Here is a 24,685-nt window from a genome sequence, read left to right as displayed (position 1 = left end):
GCTGTGTCAGGGGCTGTCATCGCCTGCTGCAAAGCGCTTGTCAAACCACAAGTAAAGCTGAGACAACGGCAGCTTTCTCATATTGCTGGTGAGAACACATTTGCATCACTGCTCGCAACAGGCGATCATTAGTGCAAAGTGTTTGACTCTACAGTGAGCATTCAATGTGCAGCATCCACCACAAGCATCTCTCTACCTCCCCCTGCTCCCAGGTGGTACCTGGACATTTTCATTTCCATCTCCTTCATCTCCTGAAGACTCCAGACCTCTGTTCACATTTCACATCCATACACTGAGCAGACAAACCCACAGCTGACCCAAACTGACACAGATCCACTGGGGTGATGCTGGTGGCCACCAGCTATGTTTCTGGCCACAGAAATCTCTTGGTGCAGACAATGCAGATTCGTCTCCCTGCTTTCCAAACAGTCCCTTCCAGGCTGGAAGACACTCCTCTGGGGACATGGTCACTGGTGCCACCTGCCCTGCTGACATCTCTGGGTGGAGGACAGGCCCAGAAACAGCCCGTCTGGATCCACATCTTCTGTTTGCCAGAGCCTCGCTCATGGTTAGTAAATAACAATTAACACCGCTGCCAACACAGGGATTAGGGTGTGTTTTCACATATGAGCTCAGATTTTGCAGATGCAAAATCAGTCCCCTGTCTCATTCCGAGGGTTTCTCCATCCTTTTCTTGCCAGCCACCAACTCCAATGACAAACCCATGGTTTGCTCCAGGAGAGAAGGCAAAATGAACTTGGAGTGAGCTCAGGGGCTACTTCCAGTGCTAACGCTTGCTATTGCCTACAGGAGCTCCAGAGCAAGATCCTGCCTGGATATCTTCAGTCCCTGCTCAGATCTGCTTCACAGATGAAGGAACTTTCTGTTTCCTCTCCCGAGTATAGGCAACTCTAAGTACGTTCTTGTTTTAACACTACATTGAATTATGCCTCCTTCCTGACTCTGTGTAATTACTTCTGCGGTGGGATTGCATATGCATCAAGCGCAAGTTCCTGAAAGAACAGCAGAGACAGAAGCTGCTCCTGAACAAAAGGCACGGGCTGGTAAAATGAACCAGTCACCCTTTCAGTTGCATTCACCACCAGGGTGCCAGAAAAGAGCTGAGTTCTTTCCCCTCCTTTACAAACCATTTCTCCACTCAGTTCAGAAAGGGCCTCTGTAAGGCCACCAGACAGTGATGAGAAAGGAATCCATGGTTTCTGTGCTAATTTGCAGATTTATGTTTTGTTGGTGGCTGATTATTGCTGAACTCTACCAGAGCTGTAAGAAACTTTGAAGCACTGCAGCAAAGTGCCTGAGCTAAGCACACAGCTCCTAAAGGATTGATTTACACAGCACATGGGCTTTCTTTCTACAAGCCCTCATGCAGCCCATCACCACCTGTCTGTGGCTGCTGCTCAAACAACATACTGAACAGAGAAGTGTTACTTAAGCAGAATTTTGTTTATGAGACAGATTGTTTATAAGAATAAAAAGAGATTTTTTTTTCAAAAAGTGGTCTGAAGTGAACAAAAAATGCTTTTTCCCCTACATCAACCACTCCTGTTTTCTGGTAGAGCGCAGGTCATCTCTTGGAAGGCTGTAAAAGGCTGCATTATGCTGAAAGCAGCCTGGAAAATCCCATCCCTACCAAGGTCTTGCTCTTGAAGAACAAAAAGACAGAGGATTTGCTGTATGAGCAAATTGTCCCAAAGTGTCCCTTTCAGCCAAGTCATCATCAGCCCAGTTTCTACATCTTTTTTTGAGCATATATATCCCACCACTGCTGGGCCAGGGCAGGTCTCCACGATGTGGCACGGCACAGTGCAGTGCCGTGCACCTCCCAGCAGTGAGGACCAAGCAGCCTTAATCTGCCCTTTTGGACCTCCACCACCAGTTTACCATGGCTCTCCCAGCCCCTACACCAGCTCTGGGGGGACTGCCTGCCAGTCTGGCTGCTGTTTCATAATGCTCTGGCTAAATATAGCTCCTTGAACACATCTCCAACTAGTAAGTGCTGCTTGGTGTGAGCCAAGGTGACAGGTCATGAGCTGGGCCATCATTTCTCTGGAGCTGGGGTCAAAAGTGAGGCTTTTTGTCAGAAATGCCAGCCCTGAGCCCACCCCTGCTCTTGACAAACCAGCAGGATTTTTATTCCTGACCTCGAGGTATGGAAATTGCCCAGCATTTCAAAGAATCGACCCGGTGACTTTCAGACACTTCGAGGGGTGCTTAAAGCATGACCGTAAATACACAGAGAGATCCTTGGTCAAGCTGCAGGTTGCAGGCTGGTGCCAAGCACTGACAAGAGGGAACAAGCAGGAGACCCTTTCAACACACAACAAACCTGGTGTCTCCTTCTGGAAAGGCAGGCAGAGGCACCAGCAGGATTTGCACCCAGAGGACCATTGCACCCAGCAGAGCATTGCAGTCAGACCCAGATTCTCTTCCCAGCTCCACCACTGGATCAAAATTAACCCGGGGTAAAATCCTGGCTTACAAAATGAGTGCATCACTGACCACAGCCCAGGAGTGTTGAGAACTTCCCTAACACCCTGCCGAGGAGCCCTACAATCCGCAGCAGAGGCTGTGCACTTTGTTAGCTGCAGCTGCAGCTGAATCCCAGAGCAGCAAATGGCAGCTGAAGCACCTATTTTTAATTGAAATGAGCCATGCTAGAGAAGTTTTCATTTCTGTTCATACATAACACCAAAATTGCTCTTCATGGGATAATCACCCATTAATCTGATCAAGATCATGGTTTTCTTAATGGTGTGGTAACTCGATGCAACAATTTCAGTAAAATGAAAAATTTTTCCTCTCACTCCAGCTTGAGCGTTGTGCATTTCCACACACTGTGATCTTCCTTATGCTGTGCATAGCATCAGCCTCTGAAGGACTGGCACTATTTTCTCTCTGCTTGGCCACAGACTTAGCGTTCCCCTAGGGCACCACTTGCCCAGAGAGCACCGCTTGCACCAGGGACATGCTCGGGACTTGCAAACCAAAATCAGGATGTGCTCTTGGTAGTTCTCACTTTGACCAGGGAACACCAAAGGACAGTGATCCTGCCGGCTGCTCCACTGAATCTTGGAGACATTTCAGATGACATAGAACAGGTGAGAGCTGGCAGTGCAAAGGTGACATGTTCCTCACTTCACATGTGAACCATGACAAATCTGCACGGTTTTATCTATAACAAATGCAAGTCTAATCAAAGACACTCTCCACAGGTAGCCAGGTAACACACTGCAGATGGCCTCTGAGACATGGAACATGCTCTGACCCTGGACTGCAGAAGGACTGACATGGGCAGATCAGCTTTGCCTTTGTTGGAATGAGAGCACACAACACAATCCGATCTAATATCTAATCTAAACCTAAAAAAGAATAGATTTAGATTGGATATTAGGAAGAAATTCTTTACTCTGAGGGTGGTGAGGCCCTGGCACAGGCTGCCCAGAGAAGCTGTGGATGCCCCATCCCTGGAGGTGCTCAAGGCCAGGCTGGATGGGGCTTTGGGCAGCCTGGCCTGGTGGGAGGTGTCCCTGCCCATGGCAGGGGGTTGGAACTGGATGATCTTTGAGGTCCCTTCCAACCCAAACCTTTCTGTGATTCTGTGACCTTGAGCTGGGAGACATCAATCCCACATTTCAGGGATGATCCTCATGCAGGCACAGACATGCAGGAGCACTGCTGGAGGCCAGCAGCATCGTCCTCTGCCCTGCATGGCCCCAGTGGTCCCCAGAGGCACCTCTCACCCTGGCTGCAAGGCTTCACGTGGAGAGGGACATGGCAGACACTGAGGGAACAGAACTAGAAGGCTGAGAGGAGTCAAGGCAGCTGTGAGGAGGTGCTGGAGAAGGAAATAGCCTCCTGTTGGGCCTGGCTGCCCAAGGAGCCCGTGGAGGCTTTGTCCCTGGGAGGCTGTAGCAGAACAATAATAGACAGCAGACCAGGAACATGGGGTGATTAGGGAGCTGTGAACTGAGGGACAGTTTTAGGTGGGTTACCACAGAGGAGCAAATTCTGACCTTTGTGTTTCCATAATGAAAAAAAAAAAAAAAAAAAAAAGATTGTGTGGTGTCACTCGTTCCTGCGGAAGCGGTGGCTGCTGCAGTCACATACATTAACTGAACACAGAATGGATGCTAAAATCACTGCAGAGCTAAATAGACAAGCTCATATTTTCACTTAGTTAAGAAAAACTGCCCCTCTTAATGCTTTATGACTTGGCTGACAGAAAGAAAATTTCAGTGGCTGTGCAGACAGTCAGCAGTAGATGGGAAAATGATGAATATTTACAATAAGGAGGAGAACATTTAGGTGGGATATTGAATATTTCCCACAAGAAATGTGAGTGGGAATTGTTAAATATCTAAGACCCCACATTATCACAGAGAGAGTCGCATGCTGAATGTACAGAATAATTCTCTAAGTAGTGAATGCAGTGGAAGAGCTTATCTTAAACACAGTCTTGCAAACCAGCATATCTTGCCGGATCACACGTGTCAAACAGAGAGGTTTTGGTCAGATTTCAGGAGACCAATGCTTGTGTGTACACCGACAGCCACGGACAGTGCAGGACTGCTGAGCACACCGGCCCCCAAGTGTGTCTCAGGGCCAGTTTATGAGGGGTGACAGCCTCATGCCTCCAGGATAACCATGAATCCATGGAGGTGGGAGCCATAAGCCCATCTTGCACTTGGCTGACAAAGCCGAAATAGCCCCTTCAGCCCAATCTGTCCGATGTGGCTGCGCTGCTTTGCTGAGGTTTTCTGTAGATCTCTGATAATTGAGTTCCCATGAAGGGAAGAGCATTATTCCCTGTGGTTTGTGTAGCTGCAAGTTTGTGTTTTTACAGGAAGGAAAGCTCTTGGTGAAACTGCCAAATTTCAGTACCATCCCTGTGTTTTGCAGGAATTAAACCCAAGCCCATGCTGGCCCAGGGCCGTGGGCTCCATCTTCCTCACCAGCACTGGGTGAGCTGCCAGGAGCACCCATGTGGACACGGAGGGGCCCACCAAGAGGCTGGAGAAGCCACCAGCCACAGCCACCTCCGGCCCCATCTCCCCCCTCCAGCTTTTGCTCTCCTCTCAGCACCTTCGTGGTGCCCACCCTTAGCAGAGGGAGCTGAAATCCAGCAGTGGGACCACCCTGAGCAGAGGGCTGGGAGGGCCTGCAGCAGGCTGGCAGTGGGCCAATCCTACCCTCTACTTTTGGAGGATGGAAACAAGAACCTCAGATACTTAGCAGGGTAAATTCACTTGGAAAAAAGAAAAAAAAAAAAAAAAGAAAAAAAAAAAGGAGAGAGAGACCTTCATGCAGAGTTTTTACCCTTCCTTGACTTTATTTAGCAAGTTTCTGGAGGAGAGCAGCTCTCTTAGCCAGGCAGTTCTGCATCACTAACAGCTTGGTATTGTTTATGCCGAAATTAGGTGCTGAAGAAGCACATCGGTTTGCAAAAAAAAATGTATCAGCATCCACAAGAAGAAGCAGAAAGAGTAAATGGGCCTAATTAGTCACTAGACAAGGAACTAGATTAGCACATTCTTACACATAGATTTAAGAAATGCAAGCTCTTCATCCTCCCCAGCACGCTTGCTGGAGAACGTGTTTTTATGGAAAGAAAGACTTTCTGAACAGCTGCGCGGGTCAAGGAGCACCAGCCCCAGCAGCTATGGCCAGAGGCCTGTGGTAGACCCTGGACAAGAGCCCCAGGGGGGCAGTGGTGGGGCTCCCCCTGCATGGTGGGCCCTTGCAATCCTCTCCACCAGCCTTCTGCTGGGTCAAGTTTAGGAAAGGCAGTTTGTGGAGTTTTCAGGAAAATAGTTGTCAGCAGGGCCATAGGCGTGAGGCCTACAAGGCCCAGTCCGTGGCATCACCTAAACCTGGAGCACTGCTCTGCTGGCAGGGACACCGAACCCCTTGTGAGAGGGGTGGAAGGGCTTTTGCAAGAGGATGCCCAAGACAAGCTTGACATAGAATGAAGAGATTTGCAAAGGAAAACCCTAAAAGAAGTCAGATAAAAGCAAATACCATTACTTATCTCTTGGTGGAAGAGAGGGGGCTCATGTATTTCAGCCAGCGTTAGAGTGAAGAGGGATGGTTGCTGCCCACAGTAACCTCACTGGTTATTTTCTATTATGTTTCTTAGCCATGTCCTGGGTCTCCATCACACAACTGTCCCTGCAGGCCAGGAACCCTGAGGGCAGGTTTAGCAGCACCCATCCATTTATTAACTGTTATATTTACCATGACTGTGAACTTTGAGCAGGACATCTGTCTTCCCTTCTGGGAACAGGATCCATCTGCAAGCTGACTTGCATTTAAGCATGCAATATTTTGCAGGATGACACCAAACCATTTACTGAGTTCCCAGCATTTCTGTGCACTCATTAGTGACCATTTTAGCCAAAGCTAATCAGGATACTGTTGCACAGATACTCAGAGTGTTAATAGGGAAAAACCTAAATTACTGGGATCTGTGCACATGGCATCACTCGTGGGGAATCCAATTCCCAGCAGGGCCATCAGCTGCTTTCTGGTAGCAACAAGAGTCTCCATCACAGGCTCCTTGCAGCTGTGTCTTCAGCTGGACCAGGAGAGACTCCTTGGACCTCTGTTTTGCTCAGTTCTTGGCATCTAACCAGTCTTGGTACTATACAAACATCCTTCCACATGCATTGAGGTTGGACCCGATGATCTCTTGAGGTCCTTTCCAACCCCTACAATTCTGTGATTCTGTGATTGTTTGCTGCTACTGATGCGCCTTAACTACATAAACATATCCTTTAAATATCTTAACTACATGCAGAAGACTGTCCTGCATCAACACTTTTGCAGGAACAAGTTCTCTCAATTATTTCCAAATGTCTTAACTGCACACAACAGCCTAGGTAGGTCTAGGACACTTCCCCAGGACTTCCATCACCATACCTGGGCACACAAACTGGGCCAGGCACAGCTGCTGGCTTGGTGAAAAATTCTAAATCCATCAAAAATTCTCTCCTGGAGGGCTCCTGCCAGCCAAGTGCTAAGCTGGGAGGACAGGAGTGAGCTCGCGCTGCTGCTGCAAGACCCGGGATCAGACCCAAGGCAAGGCAAGTTTGTCCGCCTAGGAGCAGCCCTTGTATTGACAGCACAGCATCGATTGGAAGCATGATAGCAAGTTTTTCAGTGCAATTGAGTGTGTGCTGGAATAGATTCATTGGTGCTAGGAGAAAGGGTTCACAGATAATATGTGCTTGTAAAAAACAAACACAAAGTTCTTTAAAAACAAAAACATATCCTGATGTCTTCCAGAAAGGCCTGGTTACATCTCCAATTAAATAAACACCCTGCTTGGGGAAGTGGCATCAAAAAAGCCGTGACCCTGCCGAGATGTAATTCAGAAGACATTTGTGGTGACAAGGAAGCTTAATTAGTTCCTAAGGTACATCCATTAACTTTCACGTGGAATAAACACAGGCTGCATCTCAGTATAATCTAATGCAGTTGGTGGAAAGGATCGCACCATCCTGGCCACTGAAAGTGCAGGCTGATGAAGGGACCATTTCACAGGTGCAGCACAATGAATGGATGGCAGCCTTGCAAAAAGATGAGCCAAATTTCGTACCACCTTAGCAGTGATAAGCAAATGCACATTAGCATTCCCTTTACAGGCTGTACTTACACGCCGGCATTTTGGTAACAGCTTAAGTTTAGCATCAGAGGCACAAGCATGCATGGGAGAGGCCGTGTGTAGCGCTGCAAAAGCCACAGGCAGGAACATCATCCGCCGTCAGCATCCCGTGCGTGGTTGGGAGCACAACGCTCGTTACTTCCCTCTTAACGCCACTGAAATCTCAGCATGGCTACTTCTCAACTCAAAAGGATCTCACATACTGCTCCACAAAACTAATTTACTTTAATTAAACTTATCTATATTTTATAGACAAAACACATCTCAGATGATGTGCAAAACTTGCAGATAGCGTCTACCCAAGAGATTCCACTCCTGGGTAAATCTGCGAGCTGATAGCCCTGTGTAATTTAAGCAATCATTTTTACATGACTGAATCTGATAAATAGTTTTCTCTGCAAAAAGAATGGCTTCCAGCCAGACGTGGACAAAAATAGGCAATGCACAACGCATTCTTGGAAGAGGTAGACTTCTCTCGACTGATTTAATCATAGCAGAAGCTCCTAGCGGGCCTGAAAAGAATCTTCTTCTGCACTGGGCTTTCTAATTTGTGTTCTTAACTGCCTCATTTGCCTTTAAAGTTTGGGGAGTACTTCATTACAAAAGCATTCACGTGGTATAAACTAAAGCCTCGATAGCAATTTTTATGATTTGTAAGGACGTCGACGATGCAATTTTCTAGCATCTAGTTCCACCTTTTAGAGATAAAACCTGAAGATCCTTCTGAGAATAAAAAAATTAATCTGCAAGGATGAGATTGAATTCAGAGGAGCTACAAACACCAGAGAAGAGAGTAATAAAACAAAGAAATCTAATAAAACATGGTCAAAAAGGTGTGATAATAGCCTTTTCTTACTAAAACTATTGATCGGAAACTTTCTTTCTTTTGGAGTTGGGCTGTGTTCTGGATCTTCTAGCTCGAGGCACGCTGGGCGCAAGGCTTGGCTCCCCTCCACACAAGGTCACAATGAAATTAAAAGGGATGCTTCTGCCCTCCAGCTGTTCCCAGTCTTCTGCCCAGTTAGCAGAACGGATGGCACTGGGATTCATCTGTTTCAGCACGGAACCAACCAGCTTGATTTCAGCTCTGCTTTGAAAGCTCCTGTTGTTATTCAGGGGAAGGTTACAGCTGGGGCAGGGACCTCCAGCAGAAAAGCAGCAACATCCTGAACCACAGTGGCCATTTCTGCAGCACAGCCCAGCTCAGCATCCCTGCTACAAAGCACAATCAATCTCACAAGAAACAAGCATGAATCAGGTCAAATCAGAGTAGCACAGTAAGGAAAAATATCCATTTGCAACCTCTACCAAGACACATTTTCTTCTTGTGTTTTATTTCAGATTTTATCATATGTATCCAGGATTATAGGAACCCGCAGGGTCACTTCAGTATCTTCAGATCTTGCACTACTTTTTATAGTCTGAATTGAATGTTCTCTGCCATAGCTCTCTGGTTTTTAATGTTTTGCTTCAGGCATTTCTCTCTCTTTATGAGTCTGGCCAGAGAGCAGGACAGAGCAGTCACTGCTCAAGCAGGGCTCACTCAGTTGCAAGAGGAATAAAAATTATTTTTTATTTCAGTTCATATCATATTTAAAGGAAAACACCCATTAAAATGCTAAAAAATAATATGCAATCACTTATGGCAGAGCCTAAATTTCTCATACTCTTCACCCAATTTAATGTGCTGCATCAGTAAGCTCTTTACAAAGTGACCACCTAACAGAAATTTCTATGATGCGGGGGCAAAGCAGTATCTCTGCAATGACACCTCTACGTGCCTCATGAAAACACTGCAAGCTGAGCACCTTCAGTTGCTAGCACATTTAATGTCATCCTATTTAACTAATTAAAAAAATAAATAATAGCTCTTCAATGCTATCATGACTTTTACCTGGCTTCCAGTTTCCATCTAGAAGAGGCTTGAATCAAATTGTAATAAATTATCCAATAAATGAAGGGCTGTATTCTTCTGTATGTGACAAACCAAAAATTTTAGACTCTGAACAAAACCCCGCTAAAGTATACGATACATATGTATATATGTGTGTAACATACAGTTTTAGAATTAGCTAAACGTAGTAGATTTAGCCTTAACATAACACCTAGCTATAAATCAACACAACGGAACTGTTCTAGCAGCAGAAGGAAATCGATCGCTATTAATGTAAAGTACAGGCACAAACTAGTATGAAACCCCATTACTTAAAACAAGATTTCCTGCTTGGCAGCTGAAGGATTTCTCCTGGCTGGTGGCCTTGGTTGATGCTGGCTGCCGTAGCCAGACCTCGGTGCCGCTGCCACCCGCGCAGGAGCAGCTCCACCTTCCCCGCTCCCAGGGGAGCTGCAGGAAGCCTGAAAGCACAGAACCACGGATCTGTAGGGGTTGGAAGGGGCCTCCAGAGATCATCGGGTCCAACCCCCCTGCCAAAGCAGGTTCCCTAGAGCAGGCTGCCCAGGCAGGCATCCAGATGGGCCTTGAATATCTCCGGAGAAGGAGATATTTAAAGATATTAAAAGATATTTAGAGAAATCCACCCCAGGATGCTCTGCAGCAGCAGTCCCTGTGATGCCCAAAGGCCAGGGCCAGCACAGAAGGCAACTCAGACTCTAGCTAAAGCACAAGGGATTTAGGGTATGTGGATTCCAGTACCTAAAAACACCAGTGAATTCTTTGATTACACATCAGCCAAATGATAGCCGTGCTTCCATTTCTCCTGTGCAAAGCAGGGATGTGAAATACAAGCTTGCAAAAGTTTGGGATTTGTTCTGATGCTACAGCACCACATGCTGCCATCTCCACAGCCAGGAGAAAGGAGACGATGGGTGGTGTCCCCAGCTGGCTGGCCCCTCTCCACCTGTCTTTTGGTGGAGCCTTTTGGCAGCAGGTCTTGCATTTCTGGCATTAATTTGTGTGCTTCGTGCTTTTCTTGTTGCAGAAACACAGCTAAAATAAGGGCTGGTCAGGAGCCTCTTAAAGCAGACCTACAGCTGACAGCAATGCCAGCCCACCACTGTTGTCTCAAAATGCTGAATCCTGGCTTTTTTTGTGTTGTTCTTTCTAGTTCCCAGTTCCCAGATGCACCCATCACATGCAGCATCTGCTTTAAGGACCTCCCCTCTTCTTTTTTACAAGACTCCATTACTGTGGGCCTTACTCCGGATATACATACCGTTCAACCTTCCCAAGACAGGGATCTCCTGGAAAGAGTCCAGCGGAGGGCCACAAAGATGGTACGGGGCCGGGAGCATCTTCCCTGTGAAGAAAGGCTGAGAGACCTGGGGCTGTTCAGCCTAGAGAAGAGAAGACTGAGAGGGGATCTCATCAATGTCTATAAATACCTGAGGTGTGGGAGACAGAGGCATTTGGCCAGCCTCTTTTCAGTGGTTTGTGGGGACAGGACAAGGGGCAATGGCCACAAAACGGAGCCCAGGAAGTTCCGCACCAACATGTGGAAGAACTTCTTCACGGTGAGGGTGACGGAGCACTGGGACAGGCTGCCCGGGGAGGTTGTGGGGTCTCCTTTTCTGGAGATATCCAAGGCCCATCTGGACGCCTACCTGGGCAGCCTGCTCTAGGGAACCTGCTTTGGCAGGGGGGTTGGACCCGATGATCTCTTGAGGTTCCAACCCCTACAGTTCTGTGATTCTGTGTGACTAATTCTCAGAGCCAGCCACTGGACCACTCTGATGTACACTCAGTCTGTGAATACATCTGAATAAGATGCATACACCACTGCATTACCACCTGCATCCAGCTCATTTTTAGATGGCTGCTACTGACACCCCTTGCTCCAGTTCTGAGAGTTTGCTGTCTTCACCCACACCAGCAGAAGCAAGACCTGGAACAGCTCAGTGCAGAGGCATTTGCTGACACCGCTCATCACAACCCCTGCAGCTGTCCACATGATGAAGTGTAAGCACAGCCACCAGAGCGTCGCATCAGATCCTTCTTCATCCACAGATCCATCAGCAATGCTATTACCAGATCACAGCACTCTCAAGGCCCACTGTGGCACCGTAAACAACGCTGCCTCGGATGCCAAGCAGGTCCCATCTTTCATGTTTAGTATTTGTGGAACTCGGTCATTTCTTCTTGTTCCATGTTGTCAGGGAAGAGCAGATGGCAGATGTGCTCTGCCTGTAATATTGTTTTGATGATCCCCTGCCTGCTGGCAGAACAGGGGAAGCAACATTTGGAGACAAGAATTTCCCATTTTGAGTAACCAAGCTAAAAGATAATACGGGTTACATTGAGAGGAAAAAAGACTTTTGTTGAATTGCTATTGGCAGATTTCTGTAATAAAAATAATAATAAAGGAAAAAGTGATATTGAAAAAAAGGAGCATTTACTTTAATGTGTTCTTAATATATGTGATGGGGGGACCAGACATACACAGCTTTTTGAGACCATGTGTACTTTTTCATTTGCTGAAGAGCAGCAACAGGCAAAAGCCCTCAGGCAATTATACATACTCAGTGTTTTACTCCAGATTTTGGAGCTTGCCATGTGAATTTGCTAAGACACAGGTCTGCTGAAAACAGACAATCATCACTTTACATGCTTCTTCACTGCCAAAAAATAGTCAGCAAACAGAGCATTGTATTTTCCTATTCTCCCTCATCTTCTTGCATAGTAACCTTCCCTTTGTCTGGCTCCTTTCTGAAAGTGCAAAATTTAGCAGTTCTGATCATTCTCCACATTGCCTGCAAGCATTTACCATGCTTTTTTTCCTGAATGACGTGCCAATATTGTTGAGGGGGTAGTCAAGGATGCAAGCAAGAAGGCAGCAAGTCTGGCTTATAGCTGGTGTTTGGGTGCAAGCAAGAGATGAAAATCTACTTGAAAAACTCAGAATTTGGTATTATATTCATTTTTTGCTTTGCTCTGGGAAGAATGGCGCTGCTTCTCTTTGATGAGAAAGGACCAACAGCAGCACACACCCTATTGCTGTTCGTCAAGATCTAACAGTTAGATGAAAGGATGCACAAAATCTGTAATAATCAACCACAGTTTGACAGGATGAAACTTCAAAATGTACAAGAAAATAAAGATGAATAACCTTTTGTTCATTGTATATTGTCTACCAAAAAAAAAAAAAAAAGTAGCTGATTCCTGATTGTAAGTCTTTCAGGTGCTCCTACCACAAAACCTGTACCTTGTAACCGATTTTATCAGGCAGTGATAGTTTTGGGAGCATCACTGTGATCTCACTCATATGGCATTCAAACCCAAGAATGTACCTTCTAAAAGTGGTTTTATGAATTGCCTGATATAAGTCACAGAATCATAAGAGAAATTATTAACTGATGGATAAATAAATGCTTGCAAAATGAAGCCAAAAAGATAACAGATGTTTATACCAAAGCTTCAGGAATTTTAATAAAATATTTTAAATACATGTGCATGGTACACAGAAGGAAAAAAAAAAAAAACTATTTTATTTTTAAGCAGTATGGTTTGAGCTGCCAACAATATTTCCTCAGTAATCTTAGGACACATTTATCTTCCAAAACAGCAAATCTGACACAGGCAAGGAAGGAACATTGTATTTTTATTTAAGCAAGATTAATTATTTACTAATTTTTTAAAAAAGATAATTGCTTCAAAACCTGTCAACTTGAATTTATAAACCTGTTATGGCAAAATGACATACAGGGATTTAGGTCAGAAAGTTGGTTTAGAAAGCCTTATATACCAAACTAAACCTTGTCTATAATCTCCAAGTCAATATAAGACAAGGCCGTTGCACATGGAAAACATTTTTCTCCATCCACTGGTACCCATCTGCCCAGATGCCAAATTGTGTAGACTACTGACAAAATCGTGAAGACATCCCTGAAAAGAAAACCTGCAGGAAAATAATTATCTGTGACTGTTGAGCAGCTGTAGCACAAGCTCTTCGTCTTCTGCCAGAGAAAGCCCAGTATCCAATGGCAAAAAGGGATCCTCCTCCTCTTGGCTGAATTTAGCCTTCTTTCTTTTCAGAGGCATTTCTTCTGCTGCATTACTGCTACCGTAGCTTCTTTTCTTTCTTCCCCTCTTCTCCTCAAGTTCACTGCAGAAACAAATCAATTACTCTTTTTTAACAACTGTGGTAATCGATATCATCATGTAATCAAACAATTCATTTTAAACAAGGCATATTTATGTTGAGATAAGGGCAAACAAAATTACAATTCAGAAGGGTGACGCAACAGAAGCTGATGAACTCTGCATGCCTAAATTAGAGCTGCTTTCAGACCGAGGTGGTGGTGGATGTTCTGCTGTCCTAATTGATTACAGTCTATCAAGATATTGCCATCAGCCTTAGCCAATATTCACTGCCTTATACAGTGACAGACAACTTGACAAAACTGGTTTAGTAATATGTCAGTGGGCCTTGACATGCTTTCAGGATTTTGTCTGAAATAAATATGCACCCACAATATAAATATGAGAATTGTCATTTCATTGGCAAATCCTACCCTGACTTAACACAGTTTTGATTTGGGTCCATCTCATCCAAGCCACTCTTTCCCCTTCTTTCAGAATAAGTCCTTGGAAGCTTTTAACCTTCTCTTTGCCGTCAGAGGAAGAGACAAAACCAAACCCAGTTACTTTTCCTGGTGAGTTCCCATTCCTTCCGTTGCCATTGTTAAGCTGGAACCATTTGGCTTTTGCACCCCCCTCAGTCTGGACAAAACAGCCATGCTTCTATTTTACCACTGTGACTTCTGTCCCCTGGCCAGATGACAGCAAGAGGAAAGCCCAAGCCCACCACCAGCCTCCTCCTCACATCCCTCATGCTGTTTGGACCTGGACCTTGAGAGAAGATTTTACAAAAGGATTTTGTCATTGTTGTACAGATTATCCTTGCATAGGTTTTGTTCATAACACAGAAAATTTGTTATATACATTTTAGGGTTAAAGTAATTTCATCTAACAAAGTCTAATTTGAGATGTATTAGCTGTGTAACAGGCTACACAGAGCTGGCTGTCAGACGCTACAGGGGAGAATGAGGATCTGTACAAAAAAAGGACTATGCAGCCCCTTGCACACTAGACCACTCCATACAAATAGGTTAACTGAAACAAAATGACATTCGCAGTTTTGTGTGTTTGTATTAAAATAAAAACAAAAGAAGTCCAAGGACCGAGTTTGGACTTTAAAAAAAAAATAGATGGTTAAATGCAGATTTTCAAATCAATGTGGCAAATTGCTACCTAGAAGACTCAATCTACTTCAAAAATTGTTTCAACGAGAATTTTTTCTTAATTTCCCTTATTTTTGAAATTACTTCAGTGTAAATATAGTGTTTTTTTTTGAAATATTTCACTTTGAAACGCTGTTTAGAGGGCGTGCAGCTGCCTCCTGCTCTCTCCTACCTCACCTTCCACAGCAGAGCACTGCCAGCTCCTGCCCGTTCATTACAAGACAGGGAGAGGAGGAAAAACCTATGAGAGGTACCTCACATTCCCACAATTAAAATAAACCATCCTAAACTTATATGGCTCTTCCCCTTCCCAGCCAGAACTAGTGCAAAGCAACAGCTGATGACTATGCATTTTTCCTGGAATTGGGACATTTCGAAGGCTATAGTAACTTGCTGGTTCTGAGTTGTAATTTGCATGGGGGGAGCTTTTCAGTGCTTGCTACCAATGTTTATTTTATTCCTTTTCTAGGGCAAGGGCTGTTTTTTTCAGTCATCTGTGCTTAAGATACTCCATAAACATTAAAGCAATATGGAGAGTATTTAAGAAGATTCTCAAGGCTTCCTTTCCTAAGTGGCCACTGTGGGTTTGGGATGGAGTTTCACAGTGCCCTCTTCAATCAGGACAGATTACGGGGGGTTGCTTTAGAAGCATTAAGGCTGAAACCTCATTAAGTAAAAGCATTCTTAGCTTGTTCGCAAAAGAGTTAATTATTTCCAGCATTTGAATGGACTCTGAAGCCTACTTTGCATTCATAATTGACTAATGCTTCATCTAGGACATGAATTCAATAACAAAGACATCTCACAAGTTATGAAATAGACCTTAAATGCCAAAAATCCAGCATTTCACTTTGGAGTTTGGACGTTTGCAAGTTGTAAAATTTAAATCTAAAACACTTTCTAAAGGAACTGTGAGGCTTCTGATTTTTTCCACAAACAAAAGCACGATGACAACAACTTTCATCACAAGCTTTGTGGAAAGGTTACGTTGAGTCAAGCTGTTTCTTATTATTAGTGTGGGATCATGGTGCTCGATTAATCGTGCATCCTAAAGATGTGTCCACACGTCAGCAGCAGGTGTATTTTCACACTAATTTGACCCCTACTGGGCTGTAAGCTCCAGAAGTAAACAAGGAGGGATATGTGACACGTGAAAATGGCAGAAAAGCCATTGAGTGATGAAGGGAGCTAAAGGCTTGTGTTTTCATGATGCATAAAAAGTAGAAACAAGACAGTATTTGGTAAGGGATACTTAGGAGAAAAAGCAGAGAGCCACACTGACGGTGAATTGTACAAATAAGGTCATAATTTTGGGACAAAGGGTGGTGAAAGACAGCGGCTGTGAGTTTGGTGGTGTGGCAAAGGGCTCTGGGACTACTCTGGAGGAGCAGTCAGAGATGGAGCTTTCAAAAAGGATAAAGGCAGCGAAAAGGTGCCAGGCAGTCACCGGGAGAGATACCTGCCATCGTGACACCAAGGCACATTCCACGCTCCCTTCGGTGCCTCTCCTTAACTGGTCAGACAGAAAGCTCTCTAGAGATGTACGAGGTGCAGCTCTCACATGCAAAAGGAAGGTGGGTATGTGAAAGCAGCTATATGGGGACAAGTTACACACTTCTTCTCAAATTAATTCCTCCATGGTCTCCCTTGACCTCCCGTCAGCCCTCCCTGCAGAGCAAGCTTTTTATTGTTGGTCCCTTTCCGGAGATATAAATGGCCCCTTACTCCTCATGTACACGCACACCGATGCACTACCAGCTGGTGTCCCCAGGAGCAGCCAAAATAAAATAAAGTAATTCTGAGGTGAATTATTTTCTAACATAAAAGCATAGTTAGAAAGCAAATCCCCCATTCAGATCCAAGCCAAAGCCAACGTGTCTCTCGGTCTCCTATTTATAACGCTCAGAAAGCAGCACGTACAGCTGGATTACAATTCCTTCCTTTCACCATCTGCTGCAATTCAGTTTGTCATTGCTGCAGCAGCCCGAGCTGCCCACACGTCCTGACACTGCTGATGGAGTGATTTACTGGGCTGGGCTGTGCTTACACAGGTGAAGAGACACCCACAGCTGACTTATCTGCACTCACACTGATTTCTGGGGTCCCATTCACACAGCTGTAACAACAAAGGAAGATACTGTCCTGTGGCAGGTAATGGTTATTGCACAAGCACTAAAGCATATTTTCTGAATCCAGGCCCTGGAATGAATGCCAGCATATATAGCATCTGGGCAACAGGGGGTATGAGACCCCATCAGCAAGACACCAGGGAACTCTCTTCATATAACCACTAACAAATAATCTCTGAAGTGTGTTTTGAGGAGATACCAGACCAAAAAAATAAAAATAATTATTTAAATTCCTGGTATTCAACCTGCACCTGGACTTCAAGGTCTGGCCAACCTCTGCTCTGTGAGGTTTAGCTTTTAGGTGCTTCTGAGTCAGCCATTTGGGACGTGAGGCCACAGAGCTGCGTTGCTGCTGGTTAAACAGCAGCAACTCCGAGCTCTCCATACAGGCTCTGCTTCAGTTACCATTTATCAGAGCTTGCTCTGGAGCTGAGGTTTAGCAGCACTTGGAAATAAACTGCCCTCCCCACTGAACTGCAGGCCATGAGTTGAGCTCCCAAACCGTAATACAGCTGCCACGAGCTCTTTCCCAAAGAAAAGTACATGAATAATGAATGAATCTGTTAATAAAATACAGTTCAGAAAAGTTAGGAATAATTTATACCGTAAATATTGGCATTTTGCTAATCAAACATGTTGTGCCACAGACCGTCTTCCACGTAATAAATTTTAATTCATAAGGCCATGGCAGCAGTCCTAATGAAGATTAATTACTGCAGTCCCTTCCGCAAAGCCCAGTGCAGCTTCTTTCTTACTTGCTGTCAGAATGCTATAGCACACAGAAATGGTAATGAAAATATATTGTCTTGTGTTATTCCCTTTACTGGCCATTCTACTGATGTAAATCAAAACCGCTCTAAAACGAGATTTATAAAAAACAATTGCAGGAAAAGGGAAGATTAATCTACTTGTAATGAAATACCAGTGTAATCGTACTAGAAGCACAAGACAAGCTGAGTATGTCTTGGAGCTAAAGCACTACAATCTGGAACAAGAAAAAATACTCAAACAGAAATCAGACCAGCAAGACAATATGCTGAGTATTTCTTCTTATTGCATGGGAAGCATGCAGAAGAAACGATGAGGAAAAGCAACCAAACCAACAGTCAACATCTAGCTTCTGCTCCGTTATCATCTTTACTTCCTAAAGGTTCTAGCAGACAAGTAGCAGAGGATTCAAAGGGGGTGGCTGAAGCCCTTTTCTTGCCCCTTCCTGGGCAGACACTGCTGCAACCATGAAGCAACAGAAGCTGATCCAGCTCAAGGCCGCTGGTTTCCACTCAATGTATTCAGGCAGAGCAATTCTACCTTATCTTTATACAACAATCTGAAAACTGATATTATTCAGGGGTTGATTCTCAAATGGATCAAATAACACTGTTCTGGGTTTAAATTGCTCCAGTTGAAGGTGCCTGACTTTGCTCTACGTCCATCTGTCAGAGGCATAACTCTCCCCAGAATGCACTGCTGCCTTTGAAGATACAAGTAGCCACCCACCTAACCCTTGCATCCGCTCATTCCTTCTAAACTTAATGTAGCACTAACAGCCTTCAGATTTTTTTCTCCGCCCACCTATCACCCTCCAATTGTTGATAATTAATTTCTAAACTACAGAATTTTAAGAAATACTAATACCATATTTGCTCCATACCATTTTGTAGATGGACAGCATGATTAAGCCCTGAAAGAGATTTTTTACAATGCCTTTCTTACAGGTATTTTCTGGCTATCAGAACATTAAGTACTGGCCTTCATGAACTTACTCATGTAACAGCCTGGAGAAGAGGCTCAGGGGCATCTCATCCGTGTCCCTAAATCCCTGACGGGAGGGTGCAGAGAGGCCGGAGCCAGGCTCTGCTCAGTGGTGCCCAGTGCCAGGACAGGAGGCCATGGGCACAGCCGGGCACCCAGGAGGCTCCCTCTGAGCACCAGGCAGCACTGCTGTGCTGGGCGGGTGACGGAGCCCTGGCACAGGCTGCCCAGAGAGGCTGTGGGGTCTCCTCCTTAGGGAGCTCCAAAAGCCGCCTGGACGTGGGCCTGGGCAGCCTACTCTGGGTGTCCCTGCCTGGGTAGGGGTTGGAGCAGACAGCCTCCAGAGGACCCTGCCAACTTCAACCATTCTGTGATGCTGTGATTAGAGGGAAAACCATGACTTGCAGATGAATCATCTCAACAACTTGGCAGGTCAACATCAGCATCTAGGTTTAAAATATTGAAGATGGTATAAAAAACCTGCCATTTGCCCATAATTTTCAAAATAAAACAAGGTACATAACTGAGCATCAATGACTGCTGACTTGCATACCTGTAACCTGCTGACTAGCCATAAAATCACAAACTAAATGGTACCAGAACAAAGACATTTCTCCTTTCCCCTCAAATTTTCTTCTCAGAAAGAGCAGTCAGGCACTGCGACAGGTTGCCCGGGGAGGTGGTGGCATCACCGACCCTGGGGGTGTTCAAGGAAAGTTTGGACATGGTGCTTAGTGGGTTTAGTGGGTGATGTTGGTGGTAGGGGGATGGCTGGACGACGTGATCTTGGAGGTCTTTTCCAACCTTAACGATCCTGTGATTCTATTCTATGAAATCCAGAATCTCTCCCATGCTGATCTAAGAGTTAACATGATCAGTCACACCTAATAAAGATTTATAGAAGGTAATGATGAGGTCATTCGTAACTTTGTTCTTCTCCCATATTTTTATATAAAGAGGTTAAGGGATTAGAAATATCAGAAACCCAATTTGACTGCAAAATAAGTATTTAAGAAAACCAGCTGATTTTCTTTCACCCTATTTGATACACTTAAATTTTTCACCTCATTAACAATTTACATTGATAGCCTTAAACCAAATATGATGAATGTTGCTAGATATACAAAAATTAATCTCGTATTACATGCTTGGAGTCATTAATTACTCAGCTTGTGGAGGTATTGCTGGAAGGGAATTCTATTCAAAGGCAATTTTAACTCATTATTTGTATAGCTCCCCTAGTTTAAAAAAAAATGCTGGGGGGCGGATAGGGGGGAAAAAAACAATAACAACATTTTTGATTTCTTAAACCATGGACAGATGGTCTCTATTTTTAAAGACTGATGAAGGAAGATACCCTAGGTTTCATTACTTGCTTTGAGTTACCCCTTTCAGAAGCACTTTTTTCCTTTAAAGCAAGTAGTAGGTGGCATAGCCCAACATATTTATTTCTATTTTAATCCAAACACTTCTTGCAAAATCTCTGAATTTTGAAAATATAAAACAGAACAGAGTTGTATTTTCCAATTTCAAAGCCTAATTTCACTGTATGCTGCTTTCAACTGATTTGGTTTTGATAAAATCATTATCTTGGTATTTCACGGCCCCTAGAGTGACTCACTCATCAAATAATTCAGGGACAATTTTAAGGAAGGTGCATGAGGTATCACTGTTGATTTAACAGAAACCCCTCCTCCCCAGTGACAGCAAGACTTCTTGCCTCTTCTTGTCCCACGGGATCTCCATCATCCTTCCTCCTCATTCCATTCATACATCCCCTCTGTTTTCTCTCTCAGCAAAATGTTTATCACTTTTCCATGGTCTCATGCTCAACAGCCTCTTCATCTACCATTCTCCTTTAGCCTTATGGCTTATTGGGCATTCAAATCCTCTGTTTTCTTGATTTTCTCTTTCTCCAGCTCTGAATTAATTTCCTTCACTGAAGCTTCTACTTTCAGTTGTGCCTCTGCTTTCACAAAAGTCTGCTAAGGGATGCACAGACGCAGCCCACAGCTCCCAGTCCATCTAACAAGTGCCTCAAGGCATTCTTCAGAGCTAGAGAACAGAGAAGAAATGTGGCTTCATCAACACTGCATCCTGGAAACAGTCCTTGGCCTATCCTACCACACTGAAATACGCTGGGCCTTTGCCCAGAGGAGCTCTAGCTGGCACTGCCCAAAATCCCACCAGTTGTGGGCAATATGGACAATCATGCGTCAGCACTCAAGCCTTCATCCTGGCCTCATCTATTTAATCTGTAAAGACATGACTGCTGCTTTCCTGGCAGGCCCAAGTCAGCTCTAGATGAACTGCAGCACGCTGCGCTGCACGTCAATGGCTCTCAATCCTGGCACAGTCCTTTCAGGCACTCCTAGAAATTTAACTTTTCCTGGATCCTGTCACCTTCAAATCCATCAGCACGTTGTCACCCACCATTATTCTCTGCTCCTGCCCTCGTGAGCACCCCACCATTTTTCATTCTCTTCCTCCTTTTGTGTGCCTGCCCTGGCTGTTCTCTCCCCTCCTTTGAGTTAGTTACTACCTCTACCCCTGACGTACAAACCCACTCCCAGCCTGTCTCCAACTATAACTCTCACCCTGGTGTCTCTGCTACCTAATTCTAGATATCACTGTTGGCAATAAACTCAGAATGGTGGACTTTGATGTTACAGGTTCCTCTGTAGCACTCTTCCCATCAGAGCAGTGCATGAAGTGGTGTGGCCTACTCTTCCAGCAAACTCTCAATGTCTACCTATCGATCATAACTGTTCTGTTTTCAACTGCTTTCAGGGACATCGTTAATTTCCATTCAGCTTAAAGGCTAGAGAGGAATTTGAAGCAATTTGACACACACTGAAAATTTCTGTCCTCATCCCTTCTTAAAAAAGGCTGAACGCATTTACAATCCATTTCTCTAGTCCTCCAGCAAACAGAGTAAGGACTAAAAGCAGGAAAGCATTCAGTCTGATTGTGTAAAGATGAGGGGGGAAAAAAGATAACTTTAAAAAATCCCTTTGAAGAAGTTAAGTACCTTTTCCATTATTGAAAAGTCAACCAAAATTCTGGGCAAACAACCAAGACCAGTATTGTTGTGGTGCTTTAACCCAGCAGGCAGGGTCGGGCTGTCAGGCCTCAAGCCTCGGCATTCTTGAGGCCTGCATTACCCCAATGTCTTGCTACTAGCCAGAGGAAGCTTAAACCCCAAAACCGATACCAAAAAGCAACCCAACCAGGTTATAACCTCCCCAAACACTAAATGGACATGAAAGATTTACACAAATACGTTACTTAAGGAAGAAAAACGGAATTGCAACTTTGCAGTCATAAAATGAATGCTAAACACTTAGTTAAGTCAGCAGGGTTTGCATGTCAAAAATATCCTGATATTGCATGTGAAAATCGTAACAGAAACTATGTTTCAACATATTCTTTGCATGTACACCTTTTTAATTTAAAGAAATTATAAGATAAAATTTTATTTGACATGCCTTCGCTTCTCCTATTCAAAACCTGAAATATGATTTTTTAGACAAAGCAACTTCCACACATGCCTAGGTTTCAAAGACCAAACAAAATCTGACCTTCAAAATAAATCATTCTTTGCCAGGCTCAAGGCGAAATTCATAAAGGAAAAAGAAAGAGGGAAAAGACTATTTTGTTGGTAAACCTCTCCTAGATTTTAAGCTATCTTTCAAATAAATGAACACAACATAGATAGCATTGTAGCATGGAAAATGTTCCACCACTGCACTTCATGCCAAAGTCACCTCCAAACATGCTCCAAACAACATACTTAAAGTACACTTATTAAAGGAAAACCCGACAAGACTTAATGCATGGCAGAAAAAAAAATCTATATGTCATCTCAAGTTGGATCATATATATAGCATTTTTTTTTGTGCTCAAAATTACTCTTTTCAGCCCAAATTGCATTCAAAACTAATCTTCTTGGGAGAAACTGAAATACAGTAGGCACAGAGAAGTTCAAAAAAACTATTCCCTGCAAAGGTAATTAAAGTGAGGACAAAACCAATAAAATGGTAAAGCAAAAACTGGGTCTGCATGGTATTAAGTTTATATGTGAAAATTTGGCATACTGAAAAATACAACAAAAATATTTAAAAGATTAGTTACCATTTTTCCCCCTAGTTACAAAGGGAACACCGTGTCTAGCAGTCAGAGCATTCAATAGGCCCCCAGGGTACGTGAATTTTATTCCCAGACCTGTGTCACCAACACGCTTTGAAGTTACTTTGTGATTCAACATTCCTTTCTATAAAAACCATACTGACCTCTTCTGTAAAGTGTTTTGAGATTTGCTGAGGAAAATACTTTGTCAGAAAGTATTACTACACTCCCATTTTCCTTTTTAATATGTTCTTCCTTCTCCGTCCCACCTCACAGGAAGAGGTAATGACCAAGGCCCTAACCTTATCCCTCACTGTGAGCTGACATTCTGGCTCCAGTGGGCCAGGTCAGCTGCTGATTCCAAAAAACTGCACTGATTACTGCTGCCAAGAATCTGTCCAACCCTATCAGCTTCTATTCTTAAAGCTTAGTAGATCTTGAGTCTAGCTGACATCTTTGGGGAAGGGATTAATATAAAAAGTGATGTAAGAATACATAAAAGGGAGACAGAAGCGATCTTCCCTAGTAAATGGTTATTTAATGATACTGAAAATAAACTAAATAAAATTCCCAAATTTTAACTGACAGCTCCCATCACTTTTTCAAAACATTTTTAAACAGTTATTCTACAAAACCTGGTATTGTTGAGATAGCCTTTCCTAGCTAAGCCTACAAACTGAAACAATGCTGAATCTAGCTTAAGAAATGCAGCACTACAGTACCTTTTTCCTACACTAAGTACATAACAACTTAGGAGTAATTAGGAAACGCCCTAGGCACTAAGGTTTCCTGTACTCAGTTGTGGGTAACTCCTTCCCACCCACATGCTGGTACATCAGCTATATCAATTCCAGGAATCTGTCCTTCAAAAGTGACACACTAACTAACAACACAAATACTGCTTGGTGGCCAACCTCCTACTGAAGCTCTACTTCCGACTTTCCCAATAAACTCTTGATTTATTCCTTCCAAGAAACACACTACCAATGATTACCTGTTATCTCACAATTCCCTCTCCACAATTTATTCTTTTTTAACCTGCAGCAAAGCATTACTACCAAAGTCAGCTCAGAATTTGCTCTCAAAGACAAAATGACAGAACTGTCACTGCTAAGGTCCCATTAGCATCCTGAAATACTTCTCCAGGCACCGTTGTTAATCTTCTTTGTAAATCAGAATTCTTAAATACACTCTTCTTCTGGTCTCTATCTTACAGCTAATGTCAGAACAGAGACGGTCCCTTCCAACAAAATGGGGTTCTGTAGGATCCTCTGGCTCAAATTACTGCCTTATATCCAGGTATGAAAAAGGCAATATTGACCACATTTCTAATATTATCTGGGTGAAGCTGATAAAAAATTTCACTGTATTAACCCACTTCTGCTCCATGCAATACAAAAATACCACTAGAGAATGCATTTATCAAGTATGGACAGATATACTTGAACTCCAATAACACATGAAAAGCAATCTACAAATCCTCTTACATAACCCTCCTCAATAAATGCTGAATCTTAAACTTAATTAAAGAACATCTTTAACAAATTATGCTGCTTACTCCCACCAAAAGCCAATGAGTAGAGTCAAGCTGTCATAAATACTGCAGGAACTGAAAGAATCTTGTTAAGTATCAGTGGGTCTGTGATGTTCTGCCTGTTTTTAGAAGGCTGTATTGATATTTTACACCCAGCCTTTTCACTCATTTACATGGCATAGAGATACTGAATCAGCTCAGGGAAATAAATATACAGAAGGAACTATAATTCAGTTATGGTTAGCCTCTTTCTCCCCCTTG

At 43.8% G+C, this 24,685-nt stretch overlaps 1 protein-coding gene across 1 annotated transcript in view; it reads right to left on the bottom strand.

Moving 5' to 3' along the window:
* Positions 1-13,113: 13,113 nt before the first annotated feature.
* Positions 13,114-24,685, bottom strand: part of DDX10 (DEAD-box helicase 10) — a 182,544-nt gene continuing 170,972 nt past the window's right edge. Inside the window, exon 18 of the mRNA XM_068670569.1 lies at positions 13,114-13,743. Coding sequence (XP_068526670.1) covers positions 13,551-13,743 — 193 coding nt within the window. The 3' untranslated portion in view covers positions 13,114-13,550. The remainder of the gene's footprint in view (positions 13,744-24,685) is intronic.

Source organism: Anas acuta, chromosome 1 (assembly GCF_963932015.1).
Source record: "Anas acuta chromosome 1, bAnaAcu1.1, whole genome shotgun sequence".
Lineage (NCBI taxonomy): Eukaryota > Metazoa > Chordata > Aves > Anseriformes > Anatidae > Anas > Anas acuta.
This window is presented reverse-complemented; position numbering and strand designations above follow the sequence as displayed.